Source organism: Crotalus tigris, unplaced genomic scaffold, assembly GCF_016545835.1.
Source record: "Crotalus tigris isolate CLP2741 ecotype Arizona unplaced genomic scaffold, ASM1654583v1 scf7180000017614.5298720, whole genome shotgun sequence".
In the NCBI taxonomy this organism is placed as follows: Eukaryota; Metazoa; Chordata; class Lepidosauria; order Squamata; family Viperidae; genus Crotalus; species Crotalus tigris.
Genome location: NW_024096513.1, coordinates 747,628 through 773,409, shown reverse-complemented (window position 1 = coordinate 773,409; position 25,782 = coordinate 747,628). Strand labels below are relative to the sequence as shown.

Sequence of the window (25,782 nt, the reverse complement as noted above, 5' to 3'; positions counted from 1 at the left end):
TTCGGGTTTTCTCCTGCGTAAAATTGGAAGTGTCTTGGCGACGTTTCGACGAAGTCCCATTCGTCATCTTCAGGCTGGTGTTTTCAGCTTCGTGCTTTGAGCAGCAATGTGTGGTCTTAGCTGTTTTTTCCTTTTAACTGCCAGTGGGGGTATGAACTGATTGGGTGGGAGCTTGGCTGTGTTCTGATTGGGTGGAGGTGTGTTCTGAATGGTTAGGGGCTTGGCTGTGCTCTGATTGGCTGGGGGAGTGTTCTGTTTGGTTGTGCTCAGGTTAGTCTGAGTTGCAGAGGGGTTTGAGATTTTGGGCTGCCTTATTATTTTTTGGCTTCGCGTTCATGGTCGTGCTTCTTCTTCATGGAGGGTGTCAGTTTGCTTCATGTATGGATTGGGGGGGTTAAAGTGGCTAATGATGCAGCTGTGGTCTGGCTTCTGGTTTGTGGTCGTGCCTCGTCATCGGTGTGGCTTTGGGTTTGTTTTTTGCGTGGATGTGTGGTGGTGACCTCCTGTGTGGTTTTTTTCTATCTCGATGGCTTCTCTGATTATTCTGTTATTAAAATGTTCACTTTTGGCAATGGTTCTGGTATTTTTAAAGTCAAACCCAAAGCCACACCACGTTGCCAAGACACTTCCAATTTTACGCGGGAGAAAACCCGAACAACCAAAGACCTATATATATATATATATATATATATATATATATATATATATATATTAAACAATAAAATATACGAACACCAGGAAGTTATAAAACTATAAAAAGTTTTAATAAAACCAGAATAAAACCAAGCTTTTGCTGGCATCTGCCAGCATCATCAGGGTGGTCTCCAGTCGATGGGAGAAGCTATTTATAAGTGTGGCGTTCTTTGCACCCGGCTTCTTGACCTCGTCATGGGTCCCAGCCAATCCACCTGCGTTTTGATCGTAGTTTCTGTGTTGCAAGCTGTAATTCATCAGGCGCCATGGACTATCATCCAGACCCTCCCTCCCCATTAGGTCCCATACAGAAGAACATACATCACAGAGACTTCGTATCACTCTCCCGTATATCAACACCGTCTCAGAAGCCACGGCTAGAATATTGGCACCCTATGATGTGAGGGTGGCACATAACCCCAACCAGACCCTGCGATCTAAGGTGATGAGATTGAAAGATCCACTCCCCACCATGGAGAAGTCCAATGTCATTTACAGGATCAACTGTGAAGGTTGCTCTGCTAACTACGTGGGGGAGACCTCCAAACGTGTCAAAACTAGAATTCACGAGCATAAGTTGGTGGTAAGGAGAGGCGACCAGTATTCCCAAATCGGGGCGCATATGCTAGAATCTGGGCATAGGTTCGATTTCAGCAACGTGCAGGTGATGGCCAGTGACAGCACGAAGGGGGGCCGGCTCCTTAAAGAGGCGTGGCTCTCTAACGAAGAATCCATCAACAGACATGTGGACCTATGCACAGCACATGTAATATTAAGAGCATGGGCAATGCATGACCGTCCCTCCGGAGAAAAACAATGTAACATTACGTGCCTTCGGCAAAGAGGGTTGACGGAGGAGTCGGGCCTTGGAAACACCCAGACAGGGAATAACCAGCAGCAGAGTAACTCTCCACCTGCTGAAACATATGCCCCTCCCTCATGGATACAGGAGTGGATTGACAACCAAGAGCCAAGTGCCGGTGAATTGAGGGTCTCCCCGGGAACAGCGAGGAGTTTGACAAAAAAGTGATCTGGTATAGACTTTGGGTTATTAAACAATCATGATTCGAAGGATTGGAGTGCTACGTGTAATTCCACCAGCGATCCTGCAACATGAATCTTGATTTTGATGGTTTAAACATAAACCTCCCAATATAATTGAAAGAAGAGTTCCAAGAAAACATGCAGCTTTCAAAGAGACAATTTTGGGACTTTTTCTTCATGGGCACTAACAAAGTTGAGACAGCCTTGAGACGTTTATGACTACTTGATAAACATTCCAAGAAGAAAAAGATTTTATTTTATGAAGATAAACTGGAAGGAGTGACTTAAACATAATGTGTCAATTGGAATTAGGATGGATTTTCATCTGTCTGATATTTGCAATAGAATGAAAATTTTAATGTAAAGTGGATTTGAAAATGTGTTTTTTTCCCTTTATATATAATGCATAAATAATTCCTAAAACTTGCAAAATATTACAAGTTTTAGGATAATTAATAATTATCCTAAATTACTAGAAGCTTAATAAATATTACAAGATTTACCATCATTCAAAAGTGTATTTATCTGTGTTAAGAGAAAATTAAAGAAAAATATGTATTAGCTTAAAGAAAAGTTTAGGGTTTTTAAAATGATGTATACAAGAAGAATTTTTTTATTCTATGAGTTAATTGGAGTTACTTGGAATTTTATTAGTCTGACTGAAAGCAAACTTTAATGTACATTAAATGGAATTTTTTTACAAAGATGTATTAGAACTTTTTGACTTTAGAAATGTTTTTAAATAAAAGTTTAGTGTTTTCAAATAGATTTAAAATAGATCTTAAAAAATATTTTTCCCTCTAAGGTTAAAGAGTCTGAAAGAGTATAGTGAATTTTCTTAATATAAATGGTGATAGTTTATAAAGATTTTTAAGTGCAAACAGAAATGTATATTTTTTCCCACAGCAAGGAAGAAAAAGCAGAACTGGTTAAATGGATTGCTTTATTCAAAGAGAAGAATATATTTAATTATGTTTTGTATTTGGAAATCACTTTTGGATTTTGTGTTGTGATGAAAAAATGAAACTTTTGTTGATTAGATAGATTCATTGTTATAGGAATAGCTAGTATATACTAATGTGTAAAAGAAAAAGTTGAGCTTATAATGTTATTATCTTCTACTGTGCTAAAAAGAGTTGGAAGTCAATGCTTTTTTCTTTTTTCCTTTGTACCTTATATTTTCTTTTCCTCTTTTGTTCCTTCCCCTAATTTTCTATTTTTATTTTGCTTTGTATTTTATATTTGGATTACCTTAAGCTCACTAAAAATCTTCAAAAGGTTTCCTGCAACAGAAGTTTCTAACCTTCGGTTGCAAACATTTTAACATAATCTAACAAATTGTCAGGGCCCACTTCAAAATCTCATCCTAAGAAAGAAGGACTCTTGGAACAGTTTCTTTCCAAAAGGAACTTTTATTAGAGAAGCTGATCGCAGGCATAATAGGCAGGATCTGAGGGTTTCCCACTCAGATCAATAGGTTAAAGGATTCTCACGCAAACCCCACCCCAATAGTTCATCAGGTATGTTTGAATGGGCCAATCCTCAGGTGTTAAATCTGCTGTGGGAAAGGAGCTGATAACGGGGTCCATTCCCATGCTTGTGAAGATGTTGTTGGATCTTTGCACCTTCCCTTCCACAGCGAAAAATATGCCAGATGGCCTGAGGTACATTCCTTTCTCACCCCAAGGTAACATCAAGGGAGAGATAATTCAAAGAGCAAGTATGTAGAAACAGCAGGAAGGATACATTGTAGTGAAATAGAGAACATACCAAAGAGGCTTCCCCTTCCCCCTCAGGAGAATGGCAGACCCTCAATAAAAAATGAAATAGATTCCCGCCCCCCCCCAGGAAAAATGGGTTCTGACACAAATATTATTTTATCTCCCACAACTAGAAACATTTGAAAGACAGAGTGGCTTACATTAGATATAAAGCCTACATTTATGCTGAAACACCTTTTAGTAATATCAGCTGTTTTCGGGAAACTAGCTAAGATTATAAAAAGAAAAAAACTTTTACAATGGAATATCATAAGGTTTTGCACAGGGATGTTCCTTCAATTTCAATTCATAAAAGTAATAAACTATGTGGGACGCCATGCCACCAATTAATAAATCACCACTGCACATGGAGCTCTATAAGGGCTGCTTTTGAAAAATATCTGGAAGCTCCAAATTGTTCAAAGTGCAGCTGCCCATATGGTTTTGTGTAGACCCAGGTGAACATGTATGTCACCTTTCCTGCGGGAGTTGCATTGGTTGACCATTTGCTTCTGGGTATAATTCAAGATGCTGGTTGTCACCTTTAAACCTTACATGGCTTGGGATCAGCTTATTTGAAGAATTGTCTCTTCCTGATCATATCCATATAATCCAGTAGAGCAGGAAGGGAGGCAGGGAATGTTTTGGGTCCTCTCTCTTAATTAGGGTCCTCTGGTGGAACCTAGAAGAAGTTTCTTCTTCGTGATAGCTCTTTCTCTCTGGAACATAATCCCCACAGAGACTAGATTGCCGGCCACTTTGACACTCTTTTGCAAAGCCCTAAACATCTTGTTTTGCCAATAGACCTGTGGAAGCCAGAGTGGGTTGGAATCTATGAAGTAGCTCAACTGATTGATTGTTATCCCCATATTTGTGTTTTTATTGTTTATATATTGGGGTTTTTTTAAGCATCTCAGAGACAGTGACAATGAGTGGATGACCATATAAATTCTGTGAAATAAATAAAACTCCTTACAATAATATTTCATAAGGTTTTATTCAAGGATGTTCCTTAAATTTAAATTTATAAAACAGGTAAACTGTGTGGGACATCACACCATCAATGATGAGAACACAGAGAAAAATCACTTGCAGAATAGTCCAGAATAACTAGTTTCTATCTGAATAACAGCTGCAATTTCATTATAATTTGGACCATTTGACCTGTCCATAGAATCTTTCATCTCTCTCTCTCTCTCTCTCTCTCCACACACACACAAACACAAATGTCTACCTACACACTTATATACCTATATACCTAATTATGTACTTATATACTTATATATTATCTACATCAAGTAAACACTCAACATTTTCCTCCAGGTTTTTTTCCATATTTGTAGTCCCTCCCTGTATCAGAGAGGGCTTTTTCTAGGATTTGTGATGAATTTCATCTGATTCTCTTGAAAAATGCCACAGTTCTTATTGTAAACCCATTCAACTCACTCTTTGTTATGGTCATTGATCAGCATACACTTTGAATAAAGAATGACACAGAAGGAATAATGCATTTCATTTCACTACATTTCTCATATTATTAATATCTGATAACAGGTTGCTCTGGGAATGGATTTATGGGTAGATACTTATGACCCAGGAAGAAAACTTTTTTTTCAAAATGCAGTTAAATGTATAGGATTCACAAACTCAATATATTCTATGTTTCAAAGAGCCCTAAAAGATTCAAACCTGATGTCATATAATACTATGATAAATATATGTTAATAAAATGATAAAACTTTTTTACTATATTTATGCAGTGCTTTATGAATTGAAAGTATAAAAACCATGACAATCTTTCTGCAAGCATTGGAAATCATTTGAATCAATATATGAAATCTCCTAATAGCAAACCATCAAAGCTCAAATATCAAACCCAAGTTCAACAGATAATCAAAGAATGAATCAGCGAACAACTAAAGGCAAACAAAGTCATTACTAAAAGCCAACATGGGTTTGTCAAAAACAGATCATGCCAGACAAATCTTATTGCGTTCTTTGATTAAGTGACAAAATTAGTGGACCAGAGGAATGCCATGGATATAATTTATCAAATGATAAAGTAGATCACAACCTATTACTTGATAAGATAGAAAAATGTGGGTTAGACAGCATCACCACAAGTTGGATTCATAGCTGGCTGACTGGCCATACTCAGCATGTGGTCCTCAATAGAACTGTATCTACATGGAGGGAAGTGAGTAGTGGGGTGCCCCAGGGCTCTGTTCTAGGCCCAGTGCCCTTCAACATCATCAACGATTTGGACAAGGGGATAGATGGGGAACTCATCAAATTTGCAGATGACACCAAGGTGACAGGACTAGCCAACACTCCAGAAGATAGGCTTAAGATACAGGAAGATCTGGACAGACTTGAACACTAAGTGCTATCTAACAAAATGAAATTCAATGGTGAAAAAAGTAAGGTTCTACATTTAGGCAAGAAAAACCAAATGCACAGGTATAGTATAGGTGGTACCTTACTCAATAGTAGCAACTGTGAGAGGGATCTCAGAGTTCTAGTGGACAATCACTTAGATATGAGCCAGCAGTGTGCTGCAGTTGCCAAAAAAGCCAACACAGTGTTAGGCTACATTAATAGAGGTATAGAATCAAGATCATGTGAAGTGTTAATACCACTTTACAATGCCTTGGTAAGGCCACACTTGGAATACTGCATCCAGTTTTGGTCTCCACGATGTAAAAAAAATGTTGAAACTCTAGAAAGAGTACAGAGAAGAGCAACAAAGATGATTAGGGGACTGGAGGCTAAAACATATAAGGAATGGTTGCTGGAATTGGGTATGTCTAGTTTAATGAAGAGAAGGACGAGTGGGGTGGGGCATGATAGCAGTATTCCAATATCTCAGGGACTGCCACAAAGAAGAGGGAGTCAAGCTATTCTCCAAAGCACTTGAAGGCAGGACAAGAAGCAACGGATAGAATCTAATCAAGGAGAGAAACAACTTAGAACTAAGGAGAAACTTCCTGACAGTTAGAACAATTAACCAGTGGAACAACCTGCCTTTAGAAGCGGTGAATACTCCAACACTAGAAGTTTTTAAGAAGATACTGGACAGCCATTTGTCTGAAATGGTATAGGGTTTCCTGCCTGAGCAGAGGGCTGGACTAGAGGACCTCCAAGGTCCCTTCCAATTTATTATTATTATTATTATTATTATTATTATTATTATTATTATTATTATTGTTGTTGTTGTTGTTATTATTATTATTATTATTATTATTTTCATTGTTGTTGTTGTTGTTATTATTATTATTATCTTCTGAACATTCAAAACAGTCATCCATATCTGGAAGGAAAATCAAGGAATTTGTCATCTAGACCTTCCAAATTATTATAAAATAACTTTACTAATATTATGCATCCTAAAGTAGTGTATTAAAGTTTCCTTACATCTATCAAATTTCTACCCTACCATTTTGATTTGAAATCTTCCCTTCTGGACATGGAACAGTCATAGCAGCAGAATTGACTTCCCTCAATCCCTTTCTTCCATGATCTAGAGAAACAAGGGCCATTGCATTGAGAAAATGGATGAACCTGGTGATAAGTATAAAATGTTTTGAAACTGGAGATATTTAGTTTTGATACATCATCTTATATTGAAGAAATTGTAGGTTCCTTCAAGATTCCACAAATAAGCTGTGATGGGGGCTTCCAGTTTTGTGCAGTAGCTCAGCATCCAAGGGATTGCAGGGCTCTGCACCCTATGGCCAAATTCTTCCTGTTAGGGGACCCTAAAGTCACCCCGGAGAAGCAACGAAGGAGGGGTATCCCATTGACCACATAGAGGTGGTGGTCAATCTGATTGGTCTGGGAAAAGCCCTCCAGAAACCAGCAGGAGAAAGGCTAGCTTTACTCCAGAGTTTAGCCTAAGCTACAAGCAGCTGAAGCCCAAAAGCACTATTTTAAGATGGATCATGAACAACATGCTTGGAACTGGGTAAGAATATTGATTCTCTCTCTTCTATTTGATAATTGATTGCCTGGAAAAAAAACCAAGAAGCAAAAATCCTTTGAAAGTGAGAAGGAGGGGGACTCTTGCTCCACCCTTCCACAGACAGAAGTGGCAAATTAAACATTTATGGGGGAAAGGAATATATTGAAATGAAATGAATATAAGATTAAAATCTAGATAAGTTTGGAATTGGTGGAAATAGTTAAGATTGTCTATTGATGAAAACAGAAGAAAGTAATTGCTTGATTTGAAAACTGAAAAATGAACTGGTGCTGACATCTAGTGGTGGATGAACATATACAACTGTAGTCGCTCTGATACAGGAATTGGCAGGAAGCCCAGAAAAAGATAACTTATTTCTTTGACCTTCAATATCTTAACCAAACAGAACAGCTGAAACAAAGAAAAGAAAACTTTTTGAGCTACCTACAAAGTGAGAATCATAAACCTTAGAAAAAAATTGACCTTCCTGGACTATAAATACTTATTGAACTGTGACTCTAAAACTGTTTGCAGAAAAAGGAATACTTTGATTTTTGGCTATCATGGAACGTCAGAGATCTGCAGAAAGAACATATCAAGAAAAAACAAATACTTTCCAGGATGAAATGTATGCTATGTTGCAACTAATTCAAACAACAATGATTTTAAATCACAAGGAAATTAAAAACAACTTTGAAAATATAAATGAACACATCCTCAATTTAACCTCACAACAACCCAAAAACTCTCAGAAAATAAAAACAGAGAGGGATCAGACAACGCAGACAACTGAATATAAAACAAAGGAAAAAGACTTAAAGATGGAACTCATCAATGGAAGGAATTATGACTTAATCCAGGCAGAGAAAAACTTGCAGGAAATATTGGACACGGAAAAGATAATTTATACTTCAGTATTGCAAAATAAGTCTGAGGTCAAGAAAAAAGATTCGACAAAATGGATTGTAGAGATGTCAGGAGAACTATGAGAGCTTGAGAGACAAGAAATGATAAGAGAAATTAAGAGAGAGAGAAAGAAAAAGATTTACAATGAATATGAATGGGAAAAACCTTCCCACAAAAACATTTTACTTGACTTGCCTTTTGCACATACAACAACATCTAAATGCTACAGGACATTTTTTTGGTTCAGCAGAGCATACTGATTAGGAAAGAGGTTTGGCCAAAAAAGGCTAAAGTTAGAATCAAGAAATTAGACAATGGGATTTATCAGATGGAATATCTAAAGATTAACCACTTGTTTGAATATGGTTAAAGAAATAGAAAAATTCTGGATATAAATGAATTTTACTTTAAGAGGGATGGGCCCTTCAAGTAACATAGTATTTTTTTAAGATATGAGAAATATAAAAATGTTGGGGTGGTTAGTATGAGGGAAATGTTTTAGATACTTAAGTGTAATGATATAAATGTATTTTAGCTTAAGAGGGATATATTTTTCAAGCAGTATAGTATCTCCTTCCTTCTCTCTCTCTCTCTCTCTCTCTCTCTCTCTCTCTCTCTCTCTCTCTCTCTCTCTCTGATATGAGAAATGTAAAACTGTTGGGATGGCTTGTATGAGGAAAAATACTTAGATACTTAAGTGTAATTAACAGAAAATCTTAATGGATAAGAATGTCTTGAACATTGAGGAGAAAACAAATCTAAATAAGAACTTTGAAAACAGGATCTATGACTCATTTCCATACTAATAGTAAGAGAAATTCTAGGGAAAAATGCTTTTGGGATATTTTTTATATGTAAACTAGATCAGAAAAATTAGATTTTATCTAACAACCCAAACAATAAAAACAATAACCCCCTATACTCTTGGGAATAACAATCAATTATATAAGTCACTTGATGGGCTCCATCCCACTCTGGGTACCACATGACCATTGGAAAACCAGCTCTTCTGTGTCTTGGGAAAGCCTATAAAAGTAGGGGCCAATTTAATCTTCATGGGGATGAAGTTCCAAAGAGAGGGAGCCATCATAGGCCCTTCTTCTGAGTACTACATCTACTTTCTTAGGCAAGAAGACCTTCAACATTCCCTGTCTCCGGATTCTATTGGGTCATGTGGATGTGACCAGGATGAAATGGTCCTTCAATTAACGTGGTCCCACCCATGTTAGAGTTTAAAGGTAACAACCATTAGCTAGAAGCAAATTGGCAGCCAATGGAGCTCTCACAGGAGAGGTGACACATGTACACACCTGGGTCTGCAGAAAACCATATGTGTGGTTGCATTTTGAACAAATTGTAGCTTCTGGATATTTTTCAAGGGAAGTCCCGTGTAAAGCTGGTGATCTCATAATTGGTGTCCCACATAGTTTATCACTTTCATGAATTTAAATTTAAGGAACATCCTTGCATAAAATGTAGGCTTTATATCTGATGTAAGCCACTCTGTCTTTCAAATGTTAATAGTTGTGTGAGACAAAATAATATCCTTTAGAATATTTTTAAAGTGTTTGTCAAATGACGTATGAAACGTTGGTGTAAGAAATCTTTGGAAGAGCTTAGAGAGTTTAGGTAACTTTTTAAAAAGATTCTTCACTGTTACTCCTTAAAAAAACCTACCTACAATAAATGACCGATACCTGTTGGATCTGTTCATTTTCTATTTTGTGAAAAATTGGTAGAAAAAAGTATCTTGAAAGAAACACTATTTTTATTTCTACAATTTTAACAAAATAAATGATGTGCAAATCTTCCATATGCCACTTTTGTTGGCATTTGCTCATTTTTTAAAAAATAACTGAACCATCAGCTACTTATTAACTCTTCAAAGCAAAATAATTATATCCCAGAGGAATTATTATAGCCCAAAACCTTAAAGGCTGCACATAAGGCTATTGAAATTTAATAACAATCAAGGTCTCTGTTTGGGTATAAAGTAAGCCTTGACCCACAGAGAGTTTGGTACAAGAGGAAATAATGTTTCTGTCATTATTCATTGCTTCAGGTTTCCACCCTCTGTTCTCTTCTGCCAATATATCCTAGAGGAATTACTATAGATCAAAACATTAAAGGCTGCACAGGAGTCTATTGAAATTTAACAACAATCAAGGTGTCTGTTTGGCTATAAAGTAAGGCTTCACCCACAGAAAGTTTGGTTCAAGGGGTAATCATGGCTCTGTCATATTCATTGCTTCAAGTTTCCACCCTCTGTTCTCTTCTGCCAGAATATCTGTTCAAATCCCTGTGATATTCAAGATACAAATTTGTACTCCTATGGATCCTCAAATAGAAAATGATAGATTTTCTGTTTAGATGCATTCTCAAATATAATCCTTAGATCAATCTTTAGAAGAAGTATTGGATTATATAAGCTTTCCTATGGGTAGGATGAAATGCAAAACATTTTCACAATACAAAAGCATCAAGATGTTGTTTCTTATGTTTTTGGTGCACAAGGTAGCTACTCAGAGCTGTCCTGGAAGTGATGCTTTCCTTGTTCCACATGAGTGGTACCAGCCTGGAGACTTCATCATTGGTGAAATGGTATCTCACATAGAATATCACCTTTATGAATTTAAATTTAATGAAAATCCTTCTATAAAACCTTATGAAATACCAACGTAAGAATTTTTTTCTTTATCTAATTTTACCCAAACTTGCAAAAACCCTTTATACGAGTAAAAGCTGTTTGTGCATAAATGTAGCATTTTTAATCTAATCTATACCTTGTTTTTCTTTGAATTATATCTGGTTATCAGAGAAGAAATAAAAATAACATTCTTTTAAAGTCTTTCACATGAAATGTAGAAACTTTAAGATCAAGAATCTCTATCTGAACATTTACTGAGGTAAAGATAAAATTTTAAAGAAGGTTTGGCATTATCTCTCCTCACAAAACATACATACAATAAATGAGTGACACCTTGGTGAATCTGTTCATATACCATAGTTTGAAAAACCCATACAATACAAATATAATAAATTGTAAAAACTCACTACTTGTATTTGTTGTAATACATATTTGTTGGAAGTCATGGAAATGCTTTTAAAAATATATCTGAACTCTGTATGAATTATTAAGCATTTTACAAAAGCTATTGTGTTCCCACTACTGTCAAAAAATGTTTGTTATTTATATAGAAATGATACCACTTGACAAGGATTGTAACATTATTTTTTCAATGGGGGAATTTAACCTATTTGTAGCGTAATAACCAAATTTCATCAGCATGCCCTTGCCTTGGCCTTTGCTGTGAAGGAGATCAATGCAGACGCCCAGATCTTACCTAACATCACTCTTGGGTTCCACATCTATGATAGTTATGACAACCCAAGGATGACCTATCGCACCACTCTGGACCTCCTTTTCAAGTCCCAGGAATTTGTCCCTAACTACAAATGTGATAGCCAGAAGTATCTCATGGCTATCATTGGAGGATTGGATTTCGATACATCATCTTATATAGCTGAAATTACAGGATTCTTCAAGATTCCACAAGTAGGTTGTGAAAGGGTTAAAGAGAAAAATTCTATATTCTGGTGCTTTTGTTATTATTGAATAATTAAGGAGCATTAAAGATAAGTTTCAGATTTGTGTTAAGATGTTCTACCTGGCTTAAGATGTTCTACCTATTTGTTAGCATAATTCTGAAACTACAATGCCAAATACAGGAAATAAGTACCGATAGGCATTCCATACTGAGGGAAGATTTGATCTCTTTGCTTAATCAGTTATATGTGTTTGAAATAATTCCAAGGAATTTATTTCCATATTAATGCTTACCAATATTTCAGGAAAATAATTCCTTCCTTGGATATATTTGATATGAAAACTAAATCAGGACAATTAGATTTGATCTAATTGCTCTACTTTCTACTGCTCCACTTTCTTGCAGCTTACATATGGCTCATTAGCCCAAGAGGAATTTGAGACCAGTAAGCGATCTTCACTTTATTTCATGGTCCCAAAAGAGGACCATCAGTACATTGGGATTATCCAACTGCTTCATCATTTCCGGTGGACATGGATAGGGATATTTTCCGTTGGTAACAACAATGGAGAAAATTTCTTACAGAAAATGCAGTTCTTACTTTCAGAGAATGGAATCTGCTCTTCATTCATACAAAGGCTTTCACAAGTATACTTGGAAAACTTCCCAGAAGTTTATCAAACAATCTCAATTATTTCCTTGAACTGGATAAATAGCAAAGCCAATGCATTTCTTGTCTATGGAGAAGCATTGACAATTATTTGGCTAAGAATTGTCACATTTATGGTAGATCCTGAAAGTAGGGAAATTGCATTATTTAGAAAGGTGTGGATCATGACTGCACAGATTGATTTCATATTATCAGGATTTCAAATCAACTGGGACCTCCAGATGTTCCATGGGGCTATTTCCTTTACTCCTCATTCCAGAGCAGTTGTAGGTTTCAAAGAATTTCTTCAGACCATAAATCCACTTTCAGTCTATAGAGATGGGTTTCTGCAGGACGTTTGGGAACAATCATTTGATTGTTCATTTCCAAAACCAGAGTTACAAGGAATTCACAGTAGAAAATGCACTGGGGAGATGAAGCTGGAGAACCTTCCTGCACCTGTATTTGAAATGGAAATGACTGGCCAAAGCTACAGTATCTACAATGCTGTTTATGTTGTGGCTCATGCTTTGCAAACTCTATACAAGTTGAGAGTCAATAGGAAGACTGATACAATGGATAAAGAATTTGATCTTCCAAATCTGCAGTCTTGGCAGGTATTCGCTTTGCATTGGACACTTCTTTTACTTCAATGAGCAGTTTGACATAAAATTATTTTTTGAACCCAGTGTGGAAAGTCTTAGTGTTTTCTGCATGTGGAATCAAGAATGAGAAACAACATAGAAATAAGAAAATAATTCCTGACAATGAGAACAATTAATTAATGAAACAGTTGTCCTTTAGATAATTTGTTTGCTCCATCACTGGAGATTTTTATGAAGAGTTTGGACTTGTCTGAAATGGTATGGGGTCTTCTCCTTAAGCAGGATGTTAACCTAGAAGACTTCCAAGATTCCTTCCAATTCTCTTATACTGTACAGTGCTGTATAAAATTGATAAAGAAAATGGGCTTCTATTGTTATTCTGTTTTTTTTGTTTGTAATAGTGTCTACTTCTCATTTATCTAACAAAGAAAGCTTGCGTCACAGATTCTAAAATCTGGCTAAGGGAATTTAGTCACACCAGACTCACAAATGAGGAAAGATTAGATATGATCTATCTTGAATTAATTGTTTAAATATTGGACCTAAAACATAATTGAAGGAAGTTAGATAATTCCAAAAGCCTATTTTTATTCTGCTTCAGTTCATTGTTACCTTTCCTTAAAATAATATCAAATGAATAATGAGTGAACATGTACATTTCCATGAAATATTGATTATCAAATTTCTAAGTATACATATTTAATAATAGTTATTGGAATTGGAAGAATTAGTGAATGTAACTTGAATATGATGCTTTCTTATTTGTTATATTGTTTTCAATTCCCTCTCTTTTTCATTATCTTTCAAGTAGCTCCATTCATTTCTTCATGGCATTTCTTTCAACAATTCAGCTGGGGAGAGAGTCTTCCTGAATGAGAAAGGAGAAGCAACAGGTGGATTTGACATCACCAACTTGATCACTTTTCCAAACAGATCCTTTGAGAGAGTTAGAGTGGGAAAGATGGATTCCAGTAGTCCAAAAGGGAATGAATTATTCATTGATGAAGATGTGATTGTCTGGCACACATCTTTTAACCAGGTCTCGAACTATTGAATCAACCATGCTTTAATCCATTATGATGCCATATTCAACATAGTCTCTTTAGAAACCTACTTTCTTTTTTTCTAATAAACAATGTCACATTCTTTCAAATGTTGTTGATGATCAAGCATTCCTCAAGTTGGAAAAATGAGATTAAAATGTAAAAGCCATGTTTGCATATTTGGTTTGCATTTATGTTTGAAATCACAAGAGTGGCCATGTTTCCATGGGATTGTCACCATGTACAAATATTTACTCATCCTGCCCTTTAAACAGAATCTTTTGTACATCATTCTGATTTCTACTTTTTATTATTGTTGATAAAGTTGATAAATTCAGTATTTTCATGGGAAGTCAAAAATATTTTTCTCCATAAAGGAAAAAATAATACAAATTTTAAAAATATGTCCCCTTTCAAAATGTTTTATGTTTATTACCAGGTTCTCCCAATTTCTAGATGTAATAACCCTTGTTTCACTGGATACTGGAAGAAAGGAATTGAGGGGGAACAATTCTGCTGCTATGACTGTGTTCCATGCCCAGAAGGGAAGATTTCAAATAAAAATGGTAGGTAGGCATTCTACCAATTTTCATTGGACTTAAGAAAACTTTAATAAAACAATTTAGTTCAATAAAATTAAGTGAGTTTCAACTGTATGGAATTACTAAAAAGACAAATTCCTTGATTTTCCTTCCAGATATGGATGACTGTTTTGAATGTTCAGAAGATCATTATTCAAATGAAGAAAAGAATGGATGTATCCTGAAAGCGATGGTGTTTCTAACCTTTGAAGAAACCCTAGGAATTGGTTTAGCTGCAGAAGCTCTTGGTTTCTTCTTCTTGACATTTTGGGTACTTGGAACTTTTATTAAGCACAGGGATACTCCAATTGTCAAAGCAAACAACCGGTCCATCACCTACACCCTGCTTGTCTCTCTTCAGCTATGCTTTCTCTCCTCTTTCTTCTTCCTCAGCCAGCCTGGCAAAGTGACCTGCCTCCTCCGACAATCCACTTTTGGCATCACCTTCTCTGTGGCCATTTCTAGTGTATTGGCTAAAACCATCACTGTGGTTGTGGCTTTCATGGCAACTAAACCAGGATCTCAGATGAGAAGATGGGTGGGGAAAAGATTGGCCTTTTCTATTGCTTTTTCCTGTTCTCTCTTTCAAATATGCATTTGTATGCTTTGGTTGTCAATATCACCCCCATTTCCTGAGTTAGACATGCACTCAGAGTCTCAAGAAATGATTTTACAATGCAATGAGGGGTCAAATTTCTTCTTTTATTGTGTGTTGGGCTACATGGGTGTCTTGGCCATTGCCAGCTTTATTGTAGCTTTTCTTGCCCGTAAATTACCTGACACCTTTAATGAAGCCAAGTTCATCACCTTCAGCATGTTGGCCTTTTGCAGTGTGTGGATCTCCTTCTTTCCAGCCTATCTGAGTACGAAAGGAAAAGCCATGGTAGCTGTGGAGGTCTTCTCCATCTTGTCCTCCAGTGCAGCATTAGTGGGATGCATATTTTTGCCAAAATGCTACATCATAGTTTTCAGGCCTCAGCTAAATCTCAGGGAGCAACTCACAAAGAGAAATTAGTACATCATGTGGTTTTTCTGGCTCAGAGAAATTTCTGAAAAAAGGAATGGAAAGAGTACTCCCTTTAGGAAATATATATAAAGTTATAATAATACCATAGTTTTAAGAACATATATTTAAGAATGGTTTCTTAAAGTTTCCTATTTGGTGGAAACGGCAAAGATTTCGGCTTTTTTGAAGGATCAATCGCAAGAGAAGTATGTTGTGGTATGGAAAAAATGGATAGATTTTATACAATATAAGTTAGATATAAAAAAATATTATTTAGTTTTTTAACAATTGTTCTTCTTTTTTCCTTTTTTTATTCTTTTCCTTTTTAAACATTTATCTATTGTATTCATGTTTTTTTTATATATACATATTATTATTAATCATTTTATAATTTTTCTAATTAATGTATTTAGATTTTTAATTAATGTTAGATTTATTTATGGTTTATATTTTTTTTAAGATTTTTTGATGAAATTTTAACTAAGCCTATATCCAGCTCTGGGAAGGTCGGGGGAGGGAATGGGAGGGTTGGGGAGGTTGGGGGGAAGATTGTTTTGTTTTTGTTTTTGTAAAATGTCAAAATTTAATAAAAATTATCTTTGAAAAAAAAAGAACATATATTTAACACAGTATCATAAAATATCAGTTTTGGATTTTTTAGGGTTCTTTCAAATATAAAATTTATTGAACTTGTGAATCCTATATACTCCATTTTTTAAAAAAGGCTTTCTTTATCCATAAATCTATTTCCATTCAATCAGTTATCAGATATTAATAATATGAGAAATTTAATAAAATGAAATGAAATGTATTCTTGTTTCTGCCTTATCTTTTATTCAAAGTGTTTGCTGCCCAATAAATATAATGAAGTAATTTTATTTACATAGAAGGTAGTTAGAACTAGAGGAAGAGTGAAAAAAGGAATTAGTTTAGAGGCCTTCCATAGTCACAAGTGAAGTAACTCTCCAACTCCCCTTGAATGCTGTTGACCTTTATCTCTTTATGCTGATAATTTAATCAATAAATCAGTTTATTTGAACCTTCCTATGTGCACCTTTTTTTTCTGCCTGACATTAATCTCCATTCTGTTGATACTTTTCCGTGAACAATGGAAAAGATCAGCATGACATCTGACCTAGAAACAGAAGCAGGGACTGACAATGCAACAGTGGATGCTGTACTGCAACCTTTGTGCAGTTTGTGCCCTTTGACAATGCTCCAAATATACAAAAGATGCAGAATTTGGTGCAACCAACCTCCCTGGCATGGCTGCAAGACCTGGTACTACAATCTCTGTGGCGGAGGAGTCACTGTTAGTCTCAAGGGTGCTTTTTCAAAAGACAACTGGATGGGGTTGCTACAAAGAAGAGTGAGTCAGGCTATTCTCTAAAGGACTTGAGGACAGGATAAGAAGGAATAGGTGGAAACTAATCAAAGAGAGAAGCAACCTTGAATTAAAGAGAAATTTCCTGACAGAATAATTAATCAGTGGAACAACTTGCCTCCAGAAGTTGTGAATGCTCCAACACTGGAAGTTTTTAAGAAGAGACTGGACAACCATTTGTCTGAAATGGTATAGGGTTTCCTGTCTGACCAGGGGGTAGGACTAGAATAACTCCATGGTCCCTTTCAACTCTGTTATTCTATTCTATCCTATCACCTTTAAATGTGAGATAAACAAAACCATTTTAAACAAAACCTCTCATCCAAGAAGCTTCATTGGTTTTGGCAGGATGGAGAGGGCTAAGGGGGTGGTAGTTTTAACAGGATGGGGGGGAGGGTTGGAAGGATCAGATTTATTTGCAGTCATCTGGTCTTAGCATTCTCCCTGAGAGCTCTTGGGGCCACCTGTATCAGAGTGCAGATGGGGTGGAATCTTCTCGGAAATGCTGAAAGGAACTACTAGAAATTCAATGGCGACTTTGTATTCATTAGCCATGCTGGCTCAGGAATTCTGGGAGTTGAAGTCCACGAGTCATAAAAGAGCAGGGTTGCCTCCCCCTGGCCTAGTACATTGGATAATGCCTGTCCCAGGCCCATATATTTCCTGATCATATCAAAGATATGCATTTTTTTTCTGCAATTGAAAAGTGTAGAAACTCCAGCTTTATAAGGCAACATATCTAACTCTTCTTTCCCTAGTTTTTCTTGAAACTATGAACCACTTGAGAAACATATGATTGAAATGAAGAAATGATATAACATTTATACATCTGCATTTTCATCTTAGGGGAAAAATGAAGTGGTTGAAGAGTTTGAGTCACTCTAAATGAAACATACTATTTAAAATATTTGTGATTGTTGATCATTTGGTTTTTTCAACCCTTGCAGAGTTTTTTGGGGACAAATCTTTCTAAGTTATCCCCAAAATAAGGTAAATAAGTTATTCTGAATCGTGTAGGTGGTTGGAGATTTTCTCAGAAAAAGAGCTGACATCTGGAGAAATAGAATTGGACAATTAGTGTGACCTAATATTATGTACAAAGGAAAATATTATTTACAAATCCAGGCTGCATGTATGTACAGAATAATATAAAAATACAAAATACAAAATCAAGTCTTAATCTACTAATTGTCCAATTCTATTTCTTCAGATGTTTTCAAAACAGGTTTAGTCTCTGTCATGTATTATGTTATCTAAAAGAAAGATATCGATCAACTATATCAAGGAAATTGCCAGGTTGCCTATAGTTCAGTGGTAATTATGTCTCTTATGAATTACTGGAATCACTCCAATAGGAAGGAAGAAACAATCCACATAAAAAGTTCAAGAGCCACAGGTGGCAGGAAGAGGTACTGCTGATTGTCTGAGCTTCACTTCCACAAATTTGCTTCCTTCTGTCTTCTCTGTCAGAAGTTCACTTTGAATGATAGACCCAGACATTTTCTCCATTTGCAGAGAGTCATGAAGTTACTCCTTCTGGTATTCCTGTTGAACAAAATAGTTACTCTGAGCTGCCCTGCAAGTCATGCTTTCCTTGTTCCACATGACTGGTACCAGCCTGGAGACCTCATCATTGGTGGGATGGTGTCTCAAATTATTTACTTCTTTTCTGAAATTAAATTTAAGGAGCATCCGTCTTTAAAAGGTTATGGTTTACCACTGTAAGGGTTCTTTTTTCTTCCCATGTAGTTTCTAATCTGAATCAGATCCTCCAAAACGTAGATACATAAAAGCTGTTTGAACATAAATGCCACTTTTTGTATGTTATCTAAGTTATTTTGCCTTTGAAATCTATTTGGAGGCTGGAGAAGAAATAATTTCCTTTATATTATGTTAAAGTCTTTCTTGTAAAATGTATGAAACTATGCTGCAAGAAGTCTTTTGAGGAACATTTAGTGAGATTAAAGTATTTTTTAAAAGGTCTACATTATCTATTCATATTCAGTTTTGTGTGAAGTGGATAGAACATAAAGTGGTAGCTTGAAAAAAGCTACTATTTTTATATTGTTATAGTACATTTGTATATTTTAATTCTGTACTAATTATTGAGTGTTTCAGAAAACCTGACATCTATCTACCTCAGTAAGAGAGAAAAATTCTTCTTGTTCATATAGAAATGTTACCACCTTACAAGAATTATATATTTTTTTTCTAATGGGAGTATTTAACCTATTTGCAGGGTAATAACTAAGTTCTACCAGCACATTCTTGCCTTGGCCTTTGCTGTGAAGGAGATCAATGAGGACCTGCAAATCTTACCTAACCTCACTCTTGGGTTCCACATCTATGATAGTTACCACAATCCAAGGATGACCTATCGCACCACTCTGGACCTGCTTTTCAAATCCCAGGAATTTGTCCCTAACTACAAATGTGATAGCCGGAATCATCTCATAGCCATCATTGGAGGATTAGGTTCGGATACATCATCTTATATGGCAGATACTGTAAATGTCTACAAAATTCCACAGGTATTTTAGCAAAGGGATGTGAGAGAAACTTTGCCTTCTTTTCTAATGAAAGTTATATATTAGATGTTCACCATGCCTTTCTGCCAGACTTCAGTGAATTCCACTTTGCTACCCTTCTGTAATTTGATTCCACAATGCAGTGCACTGGCCCAAGCTAATCCAATGTTAAAAAATCAAAATCTTTTATCATGATCATAGATTGGAAAATTAAAATGGAAAACATAAGTTATGGGGGGGTCCTTGGTGCTCTCTGAGCTTGCTTGTTTTCTTGCAGATGATTCATTACCTTAACTAGATAATATCATCAGTGCTTACAGAAACTACATTAATCTTACTTAAGTGGTCAACTGTTGTGTTTTGACCATCACCTGGCAAGAGATGTGCTATGTCTTTATTGGGCTCTGATAATAATAGTTTAGTAGGAAACTGAATTTTTTTTTTTTTTCAGAATTGTTGGATGATTGCTCCTCTATGGTCCTTTTGGGGATCTGTATATATAAAAGCAATAAAGGAGAACACACTTGACCTTTACCATTTCTGCGGAATCTCATGGGTAGTCTTTCACATTTCAGTATTTTATTCAATAAGTCTACTTCTAAGGAACATAGAACATGGCATAATATAGGTGGAATGGACCTTGAAGGTCTTCTAGTCCAACCCCCAGTTCGTACAAGAGACCCTATACCATTGCAGATAAATGATGTCCACTGTCTTTTTGAAAGCCTTCAGTGATGAAGCACCCACATATTTTGAAGGCAAGCTCTTCCATTGGTTGATTGCTCTCACCATTAGGAAATTTCTCCTTAGTTGTAGGTTGCTTCTCTCCTTGGTTGCTTCTAGGTTGCTTTTCTCCAGATTTAGCCATATTCCAGGTGTTCATGAGGATGAACATTCTGGAACGCTATATCAGGATGGTAATTTTGCTTCATAATCCAGTCCACAGATGAGGAAATATTTCATGCTGAGACTGTTATGTCCCGAGCCTTGCAAACGGGCTCGGGGCGTTTGCAGGCAGTCCCGGGCAGGTGCAAGCTGCCCGGGACCAGACAGGCTGTTGCCAGCGCCTGTGCGCATGCACGGGTGCTGATGCGGGAAAAGTAACACATTGACCCGGGAGATGCCTATATAAGAGGCTGGGAGCTTTTGGGCGTTGCTGAAGCCTTCATCTGTAAGCTGAACACAGAATAAAAGAAAACCTGAGAACTACAACTGCTTCTCGTGTCTTGCCTTTTGCGAAGGACTCAACACTGGCGACGAAGGTGGGATGCCTTGCACCGACTGAAAAGAAAAAGGTGTAAGCTTACCCAAGTGAGTCCTGAGCAGCGGAACGGCATTGACTCGGCAGCTACCCGCCAATCCAGTGCGCATTCGGGGGTAGGCTGGCTGATAGACCCGTCTCCTGAAGATGGCAAAAATTGGAAGGCTTTCGAAGTTCGACGTCTCACATCCAGAGAGGTGGGAGTCCTACGTAGCTAGGGTGGAAAACTACCTCAAGGTGAACCAAGTGAGGGAAGATAGCTTGAAGGCTGCCACCCTGCTGTGTGTCTGCGGTCAAGACGCCTTCGAAATCGCGGAGAACCTCGCAGCACCTGTCCCATTAGAGTCTGTCAGCTACGCAGATCTAAAGAAGCTACTGAAGGAGCACTTCCAGCCTAAGATGTCCATCATCGCATGGCGCCACACCTTCGAGCAGAGGGATCAACGATCAGGAGAATCGGCCAAAGAATACATCGCCGCATTACGAAAGGCCGCCAAGCACTGCGAGTTCAAGGACCTCGAAGAACGACTGAGGGACCGATTCGTGTGCGGGCTAAGGCATCGAGAGTTACAACAGAGGCTTTTCGCCAAAGAGGACTTGTCCTTCCAAGATGCCTTGAGAGAAGTCACCGCAGAAGAAGCAGCAGGCGGCGCCATCAAGAACATGCGGCCGATCAGGAACAGTCCAGATGTTGCATCCGTGCACCAAGAAGAAGTCCAAGGGAACTCCGAGGAGGATCCAGACGAGGAACTCGACCGTCTCCACCCCACGAAGGAAGGGAACCAGAAAGGAAGCTCTTCAGCTCCCCTCAAGTGCATCGGCTGTGGAGGTCGCCACAGGAGAACCGACTGCAAGTTCCGCTCCGCTATCTGCCGGGCGTGTGGAAAACAAGGACATATTGCAGCTGTGTGTCTGGGCCAACGAAAGGTACAACCTCAGGAAGAATTGCGCCTGAAAGGTACCAGGGTCCCCAGCCAGAATAGGGTGGGGTTTTGTGCTTCGCGAAGGAGCATCTTTAGGACAGGCACACACAAGCCCATTAAGAAAAAGCTGTCACTCAAGGTGAAGCTACAAGGGGTTCCATTAACTATGGAACTAGACACGGGGTCTGCACTTTCAATCATCTCCTTACATACATTTAGGAAGATTTGTTCCGGCAGTGGAACTCAGGCCAAGTTAAGGCCTTCTGACATTGTGCTAACAGACTTTCAGAATTCGAGAGTGTGTGTTAAGGGGGAGGCCACCCTTAATGTTCAGTACAAGAATTTTGAAGGTCCACTAGACCTATTAGTAGTAGGGGGTGAACGAACGAGTCTCATAGGACTCGATTGGTTTGAGGCCTTGGGGATACACGTCACGGGGCTCAACAGCTTACAAACACTGGACCTGCAGGAAGTCTGCAAAGAATTCGCAGATGTCTTCAGCCCCCAGCTGGGCACATTCAAAGGACCCCCTGTGTCCTTAAAGCTAGACCCCACTGTCACTCCCATTAGAATTAAAGCAAGAAGGGTCCCTTTTCCTTTAAAGAGTAAAATTGACACTGAGTTGGACAAACTGATCCAACAAGGAATTCTAGAACCTGTTGACTCCAGTCCTTGGGAGACCCCCATTGTCACGCCTCTAAAGGCAAATGGGGACATTCGCATTTGTGCCGATTACAAATGCACTCTGAATATGGCATTACAGCAACATGCCTATCCTGTTCCTGTTGTCAGTCATATCCTGGCCTCTCTCAAGGGGGGGCGTGTTTTTGCAAAGCTTGACCTAGCTCAAGCATATCAACAGCTGCCTGTTGATGATGCTGCTGCTATAGCTCAGAATATTGTGACCCACAGAGGGGCCTTTAAGGTAAAAAGGCTACAGTTTTGAGTGAATGTCGCTCCTGGGATTTTCCAAAGCGTAATGGAAAACACACTACGGGGTATACCAGGGGTTTGCCCCTACTTTGATGATGTCTTAATTGCAGGAGACTCCACACACATTCTAGCTGAAAGGCTAAGGGCTGTTTTGTTAAGATTCAGGAAGACAGGCCTCAAGCTTAAGAAGGACAAATGCAAAATATGGGTGCCTTCTACTGAATTTTTGGGGTTCAAAATTGATGCTTCTGGGATTCACCCTGCTGAATCCAAACTAACTGCCATTTTAGAAGCACCTAGGCCAAAGTCTAAGGCCGAACTTCAGGCCTTCCTGGGCCTCCTGAATTTTTACAATTCTTTTCTTCCACATAAAGCTAGTGTAGCTGAGCCTCTTCACAGGCTATTAGACAAATAAGCAGTGTGGCAGTGGTCACAAACACATGAGACTAGTTTCAATAAGGTCAAGGCCTTGCTCACTTCTAACAGTGTACTTGCACACTTCAATGAGTCCCTTCCTGTGTGCATCGCTTGTGATGCTTCCCCTTACGGGGTCGGAGCTGTCCTGAGCCACCTCAGGTCTGATGAAACTCAGGTTCCTGTTGCATATTACTCCAGAACATTGTCTTCTGCTGAGCGCAACTACGCTCAGATAGACAGGGAGGCTTTAGCTGTTGTTGCTGGAATTAAAAAATTCCATGATTTTTTATATGGCAGGCATTTCACGGTCTTCACTGACCATAAGCCTCTGCTGGGACTGTTTACCACATGTAAGCAAACTCCCCAAATCATTTCACCTAGAATGCTCAGGTGGTCTATTTTTTTGTCTGCATATAATTTTTCCTTATTTCACAAGCCTGGGAAAGAGATGGGCCATGCTGATGGCCTCAGTAGATTGCCCCTGCCAGTAATAGAAGCTGACCCTGCGCCAGCTGTTAACATTCTATCCATCCAAGCCTTGCCAGAGTCCCCTCTGAATGCCAGGGATTTAGTCGCTGAATCGGGCACAGATCACATACTTTCACGTGTCCTTTCTTGGGTTTTGTCTGGATGGCCTGAGCACTGTCCTAGTCCTGAGTTTCAGAGTTTCTGGTCTAAAAGGAATGAATTGTCCACCTCTCAGGGTTGTCTGCTGTGGGGAAGCAGAGTTGTCATTCCCACCTCAATGAGGACTAGGATCTTAGGTTCCCTCCATGAGGGTCATCCTGTCATTGTTCGAATGAAGGCCCTTGCGCGCAGCCACTTGTGGTGGCCTGGTCTAGACCAGGACATTGAGGCTAAGGTGCATGCATGCTACCTGTGCCAACGCTCTCGCCCAGAGATGCCCCAAGCTCCTGTGCATAGATGGGAGGAAACACAGTCCCCATGGTCTAGGGTGCACATTGACTACGCTGGGCCCTTTCAGGGCCAATTCTTCTTGGTCCTCGTTGACAGCCATTCAAAATGGCTTGAGGTTGTACCTGTTTCATCCACCACCACTGCAAAGACTATTCAGGTACTGAGGGGGATTTTTGCTGCACACGGGCTCCCAGATGTCATTGTGTCTGACAACAGCCCTCAATTTACTTCCTCCAAATTCCAAGCTTTCTTGCAGGCCAACATGATTCGTCATGCCACTTCTGCACCCTTCCACCCGTCCACCAACGGTATGGCTGAACGCATGGTTCGCATCACCAAGGACGCCTTGAAGAAACTCACCTATGGGGACTGGCATCACAGGTTGGCTGACTTTCTCCTTTCTTATCGCACCACACCGTCCACTTCTACAGGGAGAAGCCCAGCTGAACTTCGCTGGGGGCGCAAACTGACTATGAAGCTTGACCGGTTGCATCCGGACAGACTGCCTTTATCTACCTCACACCCTAGGGCACCTAGACAACTACTTGTGGGTGCCCCGGTTTCGACTCGCAATTACGGGCCTGGTCATACATGGGTCCCCGCTTCTATTTCCAGGGTCACAGGTCCTCTGTCCTACGAGGTCTCCCTGGACAACGATCGTGTCCTGCGTCGGCACATTGACCAACTCCGCCCTAGGCGGGACCTTCCTGCTGAGACTCCTGGGTCTTTTCCAGGGGGGGGGAGGGGACCCACTTGAGCAAAGGGAAGGGCACGAGCTGCTGCCCATCACCAATGATGAGCCACAAACGGCACATTCCAAGATTCCGCGAGTGCCCCAAACAGGAATTCTAAGGGCCTATCCAACCACCAGGCATTCACGCCTACTCCAGCCAGGGAGTCACCCCGGGGGTACAATCACTATTCACCTGCACAGCACAGTACTCCAGTCAGGGAGGATACCCGGGAGCATCCAATAAATCATACCCCACAAGAGAGCTGGCACATAATCCCCAGAGTTGGCCTGACCTTACCCCAAGTCCTACAGGGGGTCAAACATACAGGGAGGTGGTCGAGGAACCAAGTCCCGACCGCAACACCTCTAGCCCAAATCAGGGAGTAACTGAGTTTTGGGAAGGTACAGAAACCCACACAAGCCCGGACACAGAACGGGGTTTAGGGGATGGACAGCCTCCTGACAGGTCTTGGACGGACCTAGGAGGTTCTACAGAGACGCCCAGCAGTGGCTATCACTTCAAGGGGCCCGAGGGCCTACAGCTAGGCGGGTCAACCAGGTCACAAAGTGACAGAAGCCCTGGCCTGACGAGCCCGGTGGGCAAGCAAGCAGGCCAGGCATTGGGGCACAGTCCTTGGAAGACACCAAGGCATGATAAGGAGAACAGGCTCACGTCACCCCTCAGTCGGGGAACACCTGTCAGAAACCCAGAGCTGAGAAGGTCACAGAGAGCAAGGAAATCGCCTAAGTATTTAGAAGATTACATAATATTGCTGGCTAAACAAAAGCCAGTAAACAGTAGGAGCACTGGGGAGTAGAACATTTCATTAAGAAATGATTGTATGTTGGTAGTAGTTTTAGCCCGGGGGAAAGGGGTGTTCATTTTCAA

At 39.0% G+C, this 25,782-nt stretch overlaps 1 protein-coding gene across 1 annotated transcript; it reads left to right on the top strand.

Moving 5' to 3' along the window:
- Positions 1-10,848: 10,848 nt before the first annotated feature.
- On the top strand, positions 10,849-15,805 carry LOC120300614 (vomeronasal type-2 receptor 26-like). Its single transcript, XM_039326863.1, has 5 exons — positions 10,849-11,042; positions 11,629-11,920; positions 12,318-13,022; positions 14,649-14,775; positions 14,907-15,805. The coding sequence occupies exons 1-5, from the start codon at positions 10,849-10,851 to the stop codon at positions 15,803-15,805; spliced, it is 2,217 nt and encodes a 738-aa protein (XP_039182797.1).
- The last annotated feature ends 9,977 nt before the right edge of the window (positions 15,806-25,782 follow it).